Source organism: Ciona robusta, chromosome 9 (assembly GCF_009617815.1).
Source record: "Ciona robusta chromosome 9, ASM961781v2".
NCBI classification, from domain to species: domain Eukaryota; kingdom Metazoa; phylum Chordata; class Ascidiacea; order Phlebobranchia; family Cionidae; genus Ciona; species Ciona robusta.
Window position 1 is genome coordinate 6,747,982 of NC_143243.1, and position 16,353 is coordinate 6,764,334.

The following is a 16,353-nucleotide window of genomic DNA, read 5'->3' on the forward strand; positions in this document are numbered from 1 at the left end:
ACAGTGATTGTTTTTTTATACTTAATACTATATATCCTTCAATTTGTAGACCAAAAAAGCAGGTTTTTAAGTGGCTAATTGCTTTTGCTTATATAGGCGAAATAGCAAACAAACCAAGAGGCTTAATTACTGTCTGCCAAAATGCCCGTGTCCATGGAGATGCATAAGCCTCCGATTCAAGAGCAAATATTAGAAATAACAAAAAAGATTCAACTTTTGGGTATGCCACAAATTTTGTGTTTTATTGTGTTGTGCTGTAATTAACTTAATATTTTTGTAATAATTATAAAACCTTTGTTGATTTTCCTATACATCTCAACATATGTGGAACATGTAGGATCAATATTACTAATCAATTTACCTATAATTCCAGAGGGTGACAGAAAGGCATATTATGAAAGCTCACAATGGTCGATTAAAAAGAATCGTGACATCATTGCCAAAATGAGACAAGAGAACAAAAGTCTTCATAAAAATCTTGCAGATGTCTTGGCAGTATGTTAATTCTTCTTTTTTATTTGATTAGTATAACTTGGTGGTTACTTGTTCAATGGCAATAATGCAATATGATTGGACAATTTGAGATTCCATCAAGGGTGTATAACAATTAGTTTGATAGGAAATGTACAATCAGCTATCTACAAAAACACATATATATATTACACTAAAAAGTTTGCTGTGTACAAACCACATATACTCATTACTGTCTACTTAGATTATTAAGACCATTGATAACTTTTGAGAATGTCTTTTTTAAAAAGTTATAATTTTCCTTTTTATCATCCTAATTTTTACAACAGGGTGACGACAAAGTTATTGATCAAGCTTTTCAAGGAAGGCATGTGGAAAGAGCAGCATTAAGAAATAAAACTGGGAAGATGGCAGTTTCTGTTGTGGATCAGAAGGTAAATGAGAGTGTGGTCCAATTAGGTTTTCCATTACTTGGTTGTATTGATCCTTACGATGAAAAACCTGGGATTTAAAATCTCCCAAGGCAGGTATTGGTCTGCATGTCTGCATAAAAAGTAGCGCAACAAGTTTGACTTGTATGTTTATATGCTCTTAATGGGGCAAACTGCATAATAAAAAGATGGCTTGATTGACCATGGCAACTACGCAAGAATTTCTTAAACCTATTTATTCCAGGTGTGCGACAACAAGAAAAGGTTGAATGCTCTCAGAGCAACAACTGAAGCTCGTAGGAAGAAACTCACAGAGCTGAAGACACAATACGATCAAATGTTGAAAGATGCTTCGGCTGCCGTAGAGATGGATAAGGGCGAAAGTGATGCTGCTCAGGTAAAGGAATATTCAGGCTCACTGCTGCTACCATTGTGAGCATATGTGTCCTTGGGCAACATATTTAATGGCTTAAATTAGGAGCCATACAATAAAAAAAAATAAAAAAGTACTCACAAAGTTACAATCGTGGTAACTCCCAAGCTGGCACAAGTTGGATAAAAGAATACCCGTGTCACAACAAATGTCATTTTCCGGCTTGCGAGGATAAAACAAGTTACATTCCATTAATCTTATAAATTTTCAAAAAGAACGCAACTAGGTTTTCCACCTCAAGTAAATCTTAATCTGGTAAAAATACAATTTGTTTGTGTCACGATGTACCTTTGCGTAATTAGGCAGTTAAATTTATTTCTTATAATTTGCAGCACTTGAGGCAACTGGAGAACAGACTTGACAAAGCCAGACTAAAAAGTCAAGAAGCTGAACACATCAGTAAAGTGTATGAGAAGATCAAAGCTCATCTGCAACAGGTGGCTCTTTTATTTTTTGTATGATTAATTGAATTTGTATAACAAATATATTTACCATCACTTACCATTCTGAATGGTTAAGTTTGTAACCAAAGGATTCAATGCTTGATGCTGCTACCATTATGGGTGGTTGTTTTATGGTCAAGGTTGTTTGGTTAAGAAACATGTTGTTCTTTCTTATTTTCGACTGGTTTATGCCATTAAAACGGAGGATATCATTTGAAACATTTTCCCACTGTTTAGGAAAGTTTAACCTTCCACAACCAACTTGATCAACAAGAAGAGGATATCCTGAAAACAAGACAAGAGTTGTTGGAGGTTCAGTCAATGTATACGGACGCACAAGTTGCTAGGGATGATGCAAAGGAAGAACTGGCACGACACGAGGATATTGTGTACAGGTAAAAGGATAGTTAGTACAAAATATATTTAATAAAGTGATTCATGTTTCTGCTGAGGACCAAGATTTGGCTGTCAGCCGGGATGATTGAATATAATCTATTTATCTTCATTTGACAAGGCATCGACAGTCGTAAACACAAGTGTTTCATACACCTAGTGCCAGCTTCCGCTTAACCACATATGTAACGAAGTGTTTGATATTTTCTCTGTATGGTTAACACATTGCCACCATGTGCATAACGCATCATTATTGTAAATTAAATTCATTAAATCAACAGAGAGAGAAAGGAAAGAGAGACAGCTTTGACTGAACTGAAAGCACAAGCTGAAGAGAAGAAGGCTCACGCTGAGCGTGTGGAACGCAGAGTAAGTAAAACTAACATTTGGCGTTACTGTTGATTACCAATTTTTATTCATGTTTTTTTTGTTGCTTTATACAATACCACGGCGGCAATTGCTCAATGATGTGGCAAATTTTATTGATCTTGTAAAACGTCCAGCAAATCTGACTCAAATTTTTGCTTTCCAAAATAAATTGATTTTTACATTTTTTGTGCCACAAATGAACCTAAGGGTCTGAGCTTGCTTGGCTCGTCTTTGTAAAAGTTGACCAACTATTTCCAGCTACAACGAGCTGCATTACAAGAGCAAGAACTTGGACAAGAAGGAAGCAAACCCCTTCTTAGTGAAGAGGAACAAGAGAAGAAGATTACTTCATATGAAGAAGCTTTCCTGAGGATCAAGGAGGCAACTGGAGTGTCAGGAACACAGGTGAAAATATTATGATACATTGGTACAGGGAATGTGAAAAATTTGTGATAGAGGCAGAAGGTAGCAAAATAATTATGCTGTTTTTAAAGTGAGCCTTTACAAGAGAGTCTTTACGGGCTTTTTGTTACAGAATTGCTCAATAAATATGGCATAATATGATATATACGTAACAGGAGGTGGTAGCAAGGTTCAAGTCCCAGGGTGACACGCAACATCACCTTGAAGATCTGAAAAAAGAAAATCAGAAACAACTACAGAGGCTGCAGGAAGAGAGAGTGAAACTGCAACAAGAATACGAGGAAATGAAATATTCTGGGGAGGCAAAGTTGTCAAGGTAAGATATGTCTATCTAACTTAAGCTTGGTAATCAAATTATGAAATCGAAATGGATGATCTAATATCACTTAATTATTGAAGCGTATATCACTGGTGTATGACGTTAAAGTTGGATAAAAGAATTTTACTTTGAATATTGTATAATTTAACATGAAAATGATTAATTGGACTGGTTTACTTTACATGATCTAGCATACTTGCCTTCCATCCAAGGTTTTGTATTTATTTTTAATAATAAGAGTGTTGTAACGACTGTTGTTTTACTGTTACTTCCCGTCCTTCCCTTTTTGTAAACTTTTCCGCTCGTTACTGTGACCTAAGAGACAAAATCGTCAAAATGTGAATTTAAATTGTTGTTTTTTCCATTAATAAATTTAAACGCTGATATGCTTGTCTACAAGTGGCCAACGTATGTTGGAGGAATTTGAGCAACATCTACAAGAGCAAGAGCAAAGACGAGATGAAGCAGCCGATAAACTAGAGAGAGCAAGTCATGTCCTTGTTAGTGTCAAGGCAGGTGTTGAACATCTTGCTGATAAACTACAACATCTTAAGATGGTGAGAAATTTCGCCTATGTATACTTTACCAATATTTTTTATTTTTGTATGAGTATAAATATACTCTTAGTGTGTTTTTTACCTTCCTGTCTTTTCTTTAGGGTCTGTAAATCCTGTAATTAATTTGATTCTTTTGGTTAAATCCCAGGTTCTTAACAAAGTCTTTTACCCTAATTGTAGAGATAGGTTTCACTTGGCACAAATGTTGTAGACGGAATAATTCCATTCTTTCCTCCCAGATGAAGAGCCATGTCCCAACCGCTCATCTATCTCCATCATCAGATGAATATGTCCTTGATCTGCTTTCCATATCGGAGGAAAAGCTCCTGAAACTCCTGGAGGACCTGGATGGTCGGGAGCTCGTTGATATTCTCCGACAGATGGAAGAGGAAGAGGTTGGGAAGAGTTTGTGATGCGTGGGATAAATAAGTTTTGTTGTAAAGATCAACTTTAAGAAATAAGTATAAGGATAACCAATGTTTTGTGTTTGAAAACAGAACACCCCTGTTATAACGGTTGTCAATTTTTAGCCACACAAGGATGAAGCAAACTACATTCATTCATTCAAATTACGTGGGTGGTCCAAACCTCTTAATAGTGTGATTCCATTAACCAAAATGCATCCTTGTAAATAAGTTCCATGCCTCTCTTACATTAACGTTTTTTTCAGTTCCACTCCAGCATCGAGAGCAAGTTACCTTCGTACAATGTGAGGATCCCGCTTCCAGCTACCCACAAACCTGATGCATACGAAGGTGGGTGTGAATAAACGTATTATGAAGTCATTACGATGACGTAATACAGCGTTTGGTGACGTCAACGTACATTAGGTGAAGTCATATAAAAGGGTAAGGGGGGGGGGAAGATGAAACATCTATTTATTTGGATAATATGTGCTAAAGGTGTCCCGGCTTCCCCTACCCTTCAATAGCATAGTACTAGGTAAATGACCAACCTGTAAAATCTAAAACTCGCTTTCCACGAACGTGGTTGGATACAACCGTGATGCATACAAAATAATCACCCACAAAGTTACGTACGTGGTACCTGGACACGACGTTTATAAAACAGAACACCCATGTTATAACGATTGTTGTTTACGCACCATGTGAGGATAAATATGTTACATACGTGGTAATCATAAGCGGGCATGTGGTGTATGAAACAGAACATATTACATCCCTTCATTACCTTTTACCTACATCTGCTAACGTTCATCACAGAAGACGACGAGAGCGGTGATGACGACGCAGCAGCGCCAACTAGAGGTGACTTGAAACGACGATCGCAGCAGATCATCGACTCCAAGATGAAGAAGGGACGAAGTCGTCCGCGTAAGAAGAAAGGTGGGAAGATGTAAATGACATCTGACATTTTATTCAATCGACCGGGGAGTTTTAGTTTTTAAGAGAATTCTGTTTCGGTCGTTTCCCTAACCGTCTAAACCAACCCACAAAATATTGGACAGTTGTTATATATGACAATGTAACAGTTGCATGAACTATGTACTTTAACGTAGCTCGATTTTAAACGCATTTGCCGTAGACGTGTTAAACAACATTTAAGCGTCGTGTCTTTACCCCGACACGTTATATTATTATTAAAATTTACTTTGATTGCACGAAAAATCGAGCTACGCTGTAGTGTTACCATAGCTTTCACAATACAACTATTACTATACAAAACATACAAACTACTCTTCAAGGCATCCATGTACATAGTAATATGCCTTTGCTATTTTATACAATATATCTTACATCTGTTCAGCTTTTACTACTGTGCCTGTGATATTATATTAACACGTATAAACTTACATTTTCGCCTAGCTTCTTTTGACCAGAACTATACGTCTGCTTTGTAACTGCTTAGGCAACAGTTTACGAGTTATGCGAAATTGTTGTGATTAAATGTTAGCCCCGCGTCCCTTTTTCTTCCACCACGCAAGACGCTTAATTGAAAACGCAGCATTTTTAAGTGTTGCCAATTATTTTTTGCGTTCCGATTATACAACGAGCTTTTTGAATAAGAAGGAAACACTGGCCAATCCAAAATGCTTTGTATAAGTTATGCTAATGTTTCTTTGCGTTTTGCAAAATGTTTACTTTTCTTGGTTGTATGAAATAAATATATCTGTTGTTTTAATGCGTCAGTTTTATTTATAAGTAAATTAATGCTATCTAGTAGGGTGGGGGAAGATGGGACACCCTTTCATTCTATTTTCTTGTCCCATATGGAAGTAAACAAAGAACATTCAAAGAATTGTAAAACCGTATCTTTACGACTCTCATAGATCGTTGTTAATTGTTTAAAACACGATCAGGATATTTAGATATTATGTGCTAAAGGTGTCCCATCTTTCCACACCCCATCTATATATATAAACCACACGACACAGTGTGTCTTGAAATAACTCGCACAACTTCTATATTGTACGCTGACATGTTGCAAATCGACCAAAACTCTGCGATTACAAAACAAAAAGATTGCGAACTGAACTGCGACTATCTGGCAGCGCAGTAGGTAGTAATGTGCAAAATATTAATTACAAAACAATTCAGTCTGCAAAAAAAAGAGAGCGCAAAACACAGAAATTTCAATGAGAATATCTTAATGGCCGATTCAGCATTTCGACTCTGACAATCGGTGAATTACGCAAGGATAAACCGCTACAGTGTTAAGTGGGTCTCATTCGACATCAATTGGTAATGTTCCTAAGTCAAAAAAGATCTTTCGACAATTGTTTGTTTTGTGATCTTAAAACACCGACGTTTCGTCCGCCATACGCCTACATACTATCAAGTTTTGCGAAATATATTAAATACTTCGGATTTGGAACACTGAGATTGCGTATAGCGGTTTTGTTGTGAGTCTGGGGTTCTCTATACCTTAAGCTTCCAAGGACTGATGTCTTATTGAATGGCTTATGGCTGGAATATCTTGCGGTCAGTTTCTAACTAAAGGATCTTCGACTAACATCCGCTAGCCCATGTAACTGAAGAGCCTCCGGGACCGCAAAGGATTTCCTTCGACCCGATGAACTGGGGAGGTTTTCGTCGGTTGAGAGTCGTTGTGTAGGAGGGCTGGGTTGTTTTAAGTGGTGCCATCTTGCTATTGGTCGGTTGATATGTTGCGCCATCATTTCTGACCAATGGCGGCGTTCCTCGCTGTCCATGCAGTCTGAGAAAATAAAACGAGTTGATCAGAGCACAATAATAAACAAAACTCCGGTATATAAAGTGGTTGGTAGCTAGAAATGATTTTGCTAGTTTTTGAAACCGTACTTAAACAACTCAAAGCGCTATTTTATACGAATGTGTTTTTTTTCTCATTCCCATCTTCGCTCTGTTAATTAACTTGATCTTCGTTAATGTATTCAAAGAGATAAATTCCTATATGTATTATGTAATTAAACATAAGTTAAGGTTAGAGATTTACTTGGTCCTATTTCCACTTGTCCTAAGTCTTCGTTGTAACCGAGTTTAAAATCATGCACCACGTGACAAATTAGCTTCGTATCAGCCGCTTGTAGAGTGTCGAATGGAACACTAAACGTGAGAGCTTGGTTAAAAACGGGGTTACACGTTGAATGGATTGTGTCCGTTTTCTTTTTCTTTATTCGTTGCTTCCCTTTGTAAAGAGCGACCTTAACGTATGGATCTGTGCAAATAAATGAACTTCAACGAACCATTTATGGTAAATTGCTGGTAATTAGTGGACAGGATGAATAGTATAGATGTTACAACACCAAAAGAGAAAATAAATTGCTTTCGATTTTTTTCGTGGGAAACAAATCGAAACTAATTAACGAAACAGCTGACGTTAAAATCTCATTTATTTGGTCAATATAATTGCATCACAACCAACCATGGCGAGTCTGTTTATGCTAGCCCAGTGTGCGGGTTCAAGACTCGATGCTGCTACTATTGTTGGCGTGCGTACGTACGGGAAACATACTTGACAGCAATATAGCTTCAAATCAAAGGTTTCTTATGGATTGTCCGAATTGTCAGCCGTTATGCATTACAACAAACTATTTCAGCCCAAAGTTATACGTGGTGATTTGTTGGAGAAACAGAGCACTAATTAGTTGTAGCATTCATTAAAATACCTGGTAATCCCTTTCTTGACTCGGGTTCTTTTAAATTTCTCGCTTTCTGGACAGCAACAGTGAGTTTCTCAGCACTGCGGAGATATGACAAGGCAAGCATTAAGTCTCCGAACGTTTCGCTGGTCTGCAAAAAGAAGAAATGAATGTAACCCATTTAACCTGGCTTGGCGGTGCACGGTGGTCGTTATAACAAGGTTGTTCTGCCACACATGTGTGCCTGCTTATAAGTTACAGCGTCAAGCCGCGAACCCGCAGAGACATGCATGCTAACCAATTTGCGCAGTTCAAAATAACCCTTGACAAATTCATTCCGGAACCATGCTCATCGGCGCATATTTGGTGAGAAAGTGCAACATTTTAATTATTGATTGTTTCATGCCTTTGATACTTCGTGGTCGTCGGGAAATTTCATTTTCCGCCAGAGGTCAATGTTGGGTGTCATCACAAAATCAATTTCTTTTAGGTTAAGTTCCATAACACCAGTGCATTCGTCTCTGGAAAACTGGTCGAAATCGTACGTTTTCACCTGAAGCACTTTATCCTGTGAAATACATTTGAATTACTTAGGATAAATGAATGAAATTTATTTTGTCCTCTCGGTCACGATAATTTTAGTGCTTCAAACCTGTATTCGGACAAACAAATTGCTAAAAGCGTGCTGAAAACTATTAAAACCAATCAGATATTTTAGTATGTGATTCTCATTATACCAACATTTTAACCAACTTACTGGCAGATACAAAACATTAAATTACCTCCAAATTGTCGCTTGAAACACTAAAGACAAAGCTTTCTCCAAATTCCGGGTTCGATGTCTTTTTATGAACTTTGCTCCTCCGTGGATTGAACCCGGGCACCAGTGCAACGGTACAGTAAGGGTCGGAAGTTCCGCTGAAATCTTGAGTGGCAAGATTCCGGGCCTTTTAAAAAAAATTATTTTTATAAACTTAATATACAGTAGGGTGGGGGAAGATGGGACACCTTTAGCACGTGATATCCAAATATCCTGATCGTGTTTTATATACTTAGCATCGGTATATGGGAGTCGTAGGGATAAGGTTTCATAATTCTTTAAATTTTATATGCTTCCCACCAAATTGGACGAGAGAATAGAATGAAAAGGTATCCCATCTTCCCCCACCCTACTATCTATAGCAGAATAAAGTAACATTTCTTTCTCAAACCGAGAATCTTTACACATAACAGAATTATATAACCGTTGCTCCGCGATTTTAAATGAGCGTTGTTAATTGTAAAAAAACGATTAGAAAATATGGATTTATATGTGCTAAGTGTACTTATCTTACACCGCAGTCTACTCTATTATGTTTTGCTTATGTATTTCAATTCCAATTAATAGTCGAAACTACCACCGTAGCATATACCTGGATAAGTTTAACGTTCAATACTTCTAGGTCGCCATTGTATGAAACATCAAAATGAATCATTGGCGTATCTGCCTCTGCTTCTGTCGAGTCCACACTTGGTGTGTTTATCATTTGTAACTGAAACAAGGTATAACATTAATTAAGTGAAGGAATATATGACTGGAATTTGGCTTTTTCCTCGTGTGGCCGGAAAACGACTGTCGTTATAAGACGGATGTTCTGTTTCATACACCTCGTATACCTGCTTACGAGTTACCATGTATGCCACTTTGTGGGTCAATTACAACAGTATGCTAAAAAAATTCATCTTCATATAACTTCTCTAAGGCGTCCCACAACTGGGAATCGCTATTGATTTTAATATTCTTCTATAACTCGGGGGATGTAAGCTCGCCAAAGAAACGTCGGCGTGTGCGGTTGTTAAGTCCTATCGATACGTTCATCCGAATTATTGCGGCTGAAATTCGTTCGTCCGCGTTTGGCTTTAACGTTGGACAAGGTTATTGTTTTTGGATTGGTTTGATCGGATTATAGCATGTTATGGACGTGTTTGTACCCAAAAGACTCAATCAATGGTCCGGCGGTGGACCTGATAGGCTTCGGATAACATCACGTACCAAAACACTGTAGGCTTAAGCAATCAATGAAATCGTCCATTCTTTATCTCTACTCAGGTAAATTGCTTTTTATGAGAATAAGGATTAGAAAAAAAACTCGATTCGGAATTAAATTTCAACAAAATTGACATATTTGCACTCAGAGATATTACCCATCCGCTGAAAGGCTTACCTTGTATAGCTTGGGGTCAATTTGCCGCAAATCAATCGGGATCTGCATTGAGCTTCGCCGACGATTCAAGTTCTGACCTCCCGGTGCCACGTTTAAACTGCCTGTATGTAAGTTGAATGTTATATCCCATGTTATATGGACATATAATAACTTACATATATAAGTGGTAACTCGCAAGCCTGATGTTCGAGGATTGGAAAACCGAACGATATATTTTGTTGTTTTTTCAGAAAAATAAACAAATGCGTTCAAAACAGCGAACACAAATCAATGTTAGGAATTGAAAATTGGAAAAGAATTACCGAAAGATTGATTCATTGGCGCAAAAACGAAAAAACGTTCGATAGTAGATTACGTAAGCACTGGCTTACCTTCTGTCTGTCTGGAGCGCCTATAAAATTTATTTTGCGGGGGACGCGGTTTACGGGCAACGGTGTATGATCAATATAACGGCATACATGAATATCCTATAAAACGGTTTTCGGTCTATACGTAAAAATCGATACGGCGACGAGCAGCAAAATATTTGTTTTAGTGAAGAAGAGAATGTTTGTCTGGCAACTAAATCGATATCTGAATAGTTTTCTTCAGCGTCGAAGCGACATCAAAATAATTTATGGTTTAAAAACAATTGTAATAAATACATGATGTTTTCAAACATCGGATGGGTTTACGTCGCCCATATGTACAGCTAGCTGTCGCGAAACATATCGACGCGCCATGTTGCGTATGAAGGCGATAAATTGACGACCGACACCAGTGGAGACATAATGTTGTTATAAGACCGACGAATGAGAAAATCAATGGGTCAGGGCCTGCCATGACGTGAATACCCGCGGATCAATATTAAATGCAAATATACCTTCGTTTGTAAGTATTAATACACGCGGTGAGACTTACGAGAAACAAAGCGAAAAATACAACAACTATACATTGTATGCAATACATGAGCATAACTCCTCAAAATAACGAAGCAGATCAATACAGGTATAGAACAACTAAATATATCCACAAGAGACTAAATTAAAGCTTACCTGTGGAGCTAACACTTTCTCTTGCTTGTGTTCCCATATCACCACTGTTACGGCAAGAATCTTGAAACTGGAAAACATTTAATAATATTCTCACAAAACTGTATATTGCAAAGTTGTAAACTGTTTAATATGCTGATTATTACGGCCTTTCCATTTAAACATATGCAATACAGCGCATATCAACGTGTAAGTATGTTACATACACTGATACATACATACAACATACAATCGCATATATTCGCCTTCAATAAAATTGAAAGTCTGTGTTCAAAATAATAGCGGTGGCTTTTCCCGTAAAACATAGTAGATTGGGGAGAGATGGGACACGTTTTGGTTCTATTTTCTCGACCCATTTGGTAGTTAACAAAAATCCTTTAAAAATTATTAAAAATGAATATAAACTACCCTTCCATCGTATGACGACCTCCTGGAACCCGGAGTTTCTGCTCCGAAAGCGAACATCGGTTTTTCTTCGGCAACTGGCTGCAAGGATCGGGGAGATGGGATGCTTTGATATCCTTGCCTCTCGTTTATCTTAAGATCAGGAAGGGATAGAGGGGTCCTGTGAAATCTTGGGCTGGATAAACTTAGCGCACGAGAATCAAAGCTACGAGATCCCGGGACTGGATGCAGTGGGTCTGATGATGTTTTAACTTCTTGAGCGGATTCGTGGATTGGTATTATCGTTGCGGCGTTAGCATTGAGTTCTGATGGTGAACTGAACTGCTGGTGACTTAACACAGGGGTCTGACTTCTACTGCCTGTCTGTGACGTTGCACCGTCTACCTCGCAAATTTCGGTTTGCTGATGCGATAACTCGTCTTGTAGTAAAAGATGCGACTGCCTTGCAAGCTTTGCTGATGGGGGAGACGATGAAAGCGGACTCTTCCGAGAAGTTACTTGGCCAACTGGAGCAGACTCTGTATAACTTGGTTGAGATATAACCGGCGATAAAACCGCTGTCTTGCCGTTCCTGTCACCTGGAAATAATATAATTGTTCAACATCCGACGCTGCTAAAAGACATCGAACGCCTTTTTCTGTTTTTTAAATGAAACCCAATTCGACAAAAAAACGAGTATAGGCGGCGATATGAAATGGAACAGTGGCGGCGGTGCTGGCTAGAAGCGATAAATAATCCGATCCGTTGGGAGGATATCTTCGAACGTATATGACCTATAGAGAAACTGGTTCGCGTGTCCAATCGATCACATCCAATTTACCCGTATCACACACCTATAACATCCAAGGTCTAGTGTTGATTTTAGGTACACCGCAAAGCAATATCCTATACCTCCTACAAGATATTATAATACACACAATGAATCTGCAATCAAACTTGCAGACCTCTACAGGGAAACAATCTGGTTTAGCTTATATAGCTAATTAAGTCGCCTAATTAATAGAATTATATTTTCCGATTAATTTTAATATGTTTATCTAATGATTGAGTTTTATAAGACGAGACGCATGGTATGAGGTCAATAAAAATTGATTGGTGTCTATTATAAGCAGATGGGACGAGGAGGTCTTCCTACAAAAGCCAGCCGTGTGGCGGGGTAAGATGGAACACGTTCTCGTTCTCTTTTCTCCCCCCATTTAGTAGTAAACAAATAGTATTGAAAGAACTATATAACCACAACCCTCCAAAAGAGCCTTGTTATTTGTTAAAACACGATCGGGGAATATGGGTTTTAGTTACTAACGGTGTCCCATTTTACTCCATGGTACAAAACATGGCGTTTTACGTAATAGTTGCAACTGTGGGTTTGACAGTTAGAATAATCTGTCAGAAAGTCCTAATTCAAATCCTGTAAATACGACAGGAAATCAGGATGGTCGATGGTGTGGTTAATTAAATATTAATGTTTAGAATGCATAATGTATAGTCTTATACCTGAACCGTTGTTCCGAATACCGAGTTGGCCATCTGCGAAACTCGAACGATGTTTTTTTCCCAGCTTTATCCGGAATCTATAAATAGATACATTCGGCGTTAAATAACGCGATGATTATTTCAGGGGCTGTGCATTAAGTGCAATTAACGAGCTTCGTTTGCGAGAGAGAAAAATCAATGGCAAGGCTTTGTTGGTTATAAGTTTTCTCATTATTACTGATAAAAATATTTAAATGGCAGAAAGGAATTTCGGGTTATCAACCATGCCAAACTTCTTGGTTGAACGCCTCGTACACTTGACTGCTGGGGTTGTTGTTCATTCAGTTCTGAAGATAATGCTTAAATATAGCCTATATAGGCACTGGGGATTTTCATGAATTAGATTTCAGGTCACGAATTTGATTGTGTGCGATTTACTGTGGTCTAAATATTTATTATATGCCAACGATTAAAATTGAATGAATGCCTTTCATTTCCCTTCGGTGGAGATATAACGTAAATTGGATAAGTTTACAAATCGAAAAGACGGGAATTATTGGTATAACCTCAGTCGTTATAACTTGTTAAAACTCCATGAAAAGAGATATAGTTAAATAGAAAGTCATAAAGTTCTGCCACGCACCTGTTCTTTTGCTCGGGTGCTAACAGGGTATCTCCTCTGTCCTTTCGAAAACACAACTTTCGTTCTCGGTAACAACAACATATTGCTAACACAACGACAAAGAATGATGTTACTGGTAGAACTATGTATAACACGAGTTGTTCTGTCGTTGGTTCAGCCATCTTTGACTGTTCATTTCATTTCTTACTTTAGTCATATACGTGACAGTCCAATTAAAATTACCTAACGCCTGCAACCAACGTCGATCAATAAATAAATCAATAGAAAACCTTATCTATGCCAAATGAACAATACAGTAATCACTCTTAAAACCATGTTGCCCTGACAGTTCTAACTGCTGCAAATAAATTAGTTGGTTTTTAACAGATAAAACCTGATTTTGAAAGCAGCATTGCTGGCCCTGTTGGCGGTAACCCCAACAGCTGCGTTAGACAAGAATTGGAATTTGCAATGACGGTTCTTCACGCCAGAATCCAGCCTAATGAGTGATCCGATAAAAAATTTATGCGATACCGCTCCCCCAAAAGGGCAACTGGGCGATTCATTTTAGTTCGCTACGAATATTGGTGTGCTCGATTCTATCAGCGTAACCGGATCGGGCGCTAGGTATAGGACAGCGAGCTGCGCCAAACCTCAATGTCTCGCTAAGTTCGCAAAACTAATGTAAGTTACGCAACTTTGAATTATTCATTAGAGATGTCTTTAGATCCAAGTTTCCGTTGTTTGATCCTCGTTTACAACTGCCAGCACTCTGCACTCCCATCTAATCCTATTATACATACAAGAAGTACTTATTTTAAAACGAAGCAAGTCAATAGGTATATAGTAGGGTGGGAGAAGATGGGACACCTTTCCATTCTATTTTCACATCACATTTCGTAGTAAGCAAAGAACATTCAAAGAAATATAAAACCGTAATCCCACGACTCTCATGGACCGTTGTGAATTGTTTAAAACATGGTATTTTGATATTATGTGATAAAAGTGTCCCGTTTTTCCCACACTAATATATTACACCTATCTATATACAGCTATTCTTCGCAGTTTTTTTAACCAGTCGTCAAGTATACCTAAATAAACACACAGACAAGTCTAGATAACCACAATAATCTAATAATAATCTAGATAACCACAGACAAAACGAAAAAACAACGTCGATAAATGCGCAGTTGTTCTTATATGGGAAGGGCTGGCTTGTGTTTAACCACTACGGGTGTGTCCTGCTGTATATTTTTCCGTTGGTTTGGATGTTTCTCACTAATTCTATACCGCCGAAATATGAACTAGCTAACCTATATAATATTTAAGAACCAGATTACGTGTAATTGCTTTGTGACACACATGCTATTGTAGACGATGTAGTTTCATAGTCTAATATAGCTTATTAGTTATATATATATATATATATATATTAATGAAGGTATAGGCAATGTTCCAAACCTTATCAAGCAATTATTATTCAGCATTACGACAAGGAAGATCATATTTAATTAAAATCGACGAACCGAATTAACAGCGAGTCAGACAGTTGGCATAGATACAGAATAAGGTTGTATATATATAAGAGGGTGGGGAATATGGGACACCGTTTCATTATATTTCTCGACCTATTTCGTAGTAAACAGATAACAATCATTATGGGAATGTACCTTAACAACTCCTATAGACCGCTGCTAATTGTTTAAAACACCCACTTTACCCCACACTACTATATATATATTATTTATTTACCAAACCGTGGCTGTTAAACCTAAAGCGGATACACATCGACCAATGTTTTGACAACCCTGTCCGATTTTCCTGACCCTTTCACGAACACACACACATTATATCACATACGGTAACTGACAGGCAGTTAAACTTTAGCTAATTCAAACTAGTGTGTATTCTACCTATAATCTATATGCGCTCAATTCTGACGTTTTTATAAAGTTTTACTGCGGCAAACCTAACCTTTAGAAGCTTCTTTCTTTTGTTGCGGAGAAACTAAATATTGAACTGCACAACGCATATCTATTTTAACTAGCTATAGGTATACTTTAGTCTTATATGTGTAGTGCCGTGTCGCTTTTGTTTGCCAAGGAGGCGTTATAAAACGAAGTAAGTTTGCCCAGTCTGATTTACTTACTCGATTTTAAAGGCGTATTTATTATATCACGGCGCGTTGCGGTAACCGAAGGATTCTCAGTCATGATTGCATTTACTTGCGAGTGCAAATACAAGAGCGTTTGCTTTGAACAAGAATCTTTTATACGCATGTATATAATAGAAATAGGCAAGGCAATTATGTAGAACACCTAAAACAACCATTTCTCCTATTTTTATGCTTTTTATGAATGATATTGTAACCGACAAGCGGTCACATCCGACCAAAGCCTCAATTAGAATAACAACTGGCAAATGTATTTACACCACGCACAGTTGAAACTTGTAGCCGTGCAACGACTAACCCCAAAAAATCAATTGACGCTTTAGTTTACAGATATTAATATAGATATATAGTAGTTATACAGCCTAAATAAAGTTTCGTTAGCAAACCAGTTCGTTTTTATGTTGAAACCAAACGGATTAAAACCTTGTGCGCTGCTTTTCCGACCTACATTGTATTGTTATCTATTACCACAAGTAAACTTTCACTTTTATCGGGCATTTTAATAAAGTGTCGGTTCATGAAGTT

At 37.7% G+C, this 16,353-nt stretch overlaps 2 protein-coding genes across 2 annotated transcripts; one reads left to right on the plus strand and one right to left on the minus strand.

The window, feature by feature from the left end:
• Nucleotides 1-23: 23 nt before the first annotated feature.
• Nucleotides 24-5,981, plus strand: LOC149731747 (outer dynein arm-docking complex subunit 3-like). Its single transcript, XM_089884288.1, has 13 exons — nt 24-220; nt 374-495; nt 801-905; nt 1,147-1,299; nt 1,668-1,772; nt 2,016-2,173; nt 2,453-2,540; nt 2,799-2,945; nt 3,119-3,279; nt 3,683-3,839; nt 4,079-4,234; nt 4,510-4,594; nt 5,063-5,981. Exons 1-13 carry the CDS (start codon nt 142-144, stop codon nt 5,197-5,199), a joined length of 1,653 nt encoding a protein of 550 aa, XP_089740414.1. The 5' UTR covers nt 24-141; the 3' UTR covers nt 5,200-5,981.
• Nucleotides 5,982-6,246: 265 nt separating this feature from the next.
• Nucleotides 6,247-13,918, minus strand: LOC149731748 (synaptotagmin-9-like). Its single transcript, XM_089884282.1, has 11 exons — nt 13,677-13,918; nt 13,055-13,131; nt 11,564-12,138; nt 11,159-11,225; nt 10,125-10,225; nt 9,333-9,452; nt 8,703-8,867; nt 8,327-8,488; nt 7,948-8,071; nt 7,275-7,496; nt 6,247-7,016 (listed from the first exon to the last, which is right to left on the minus strand). Exons 1-11 carry the CDS (start codon nt 13,835-13,837, stop codon nt 6,790-6,792), a joined length of 2,001 nt encoding a protein of 666 aa, XP_089740408.1. The 5' UTR covers nt 13,838-13,918; the 3' UTR covers nt 6,247-6,789.
• Between the last annotated feature and the right edge of the window lie 2,435 nt (nt 13,919-16,353).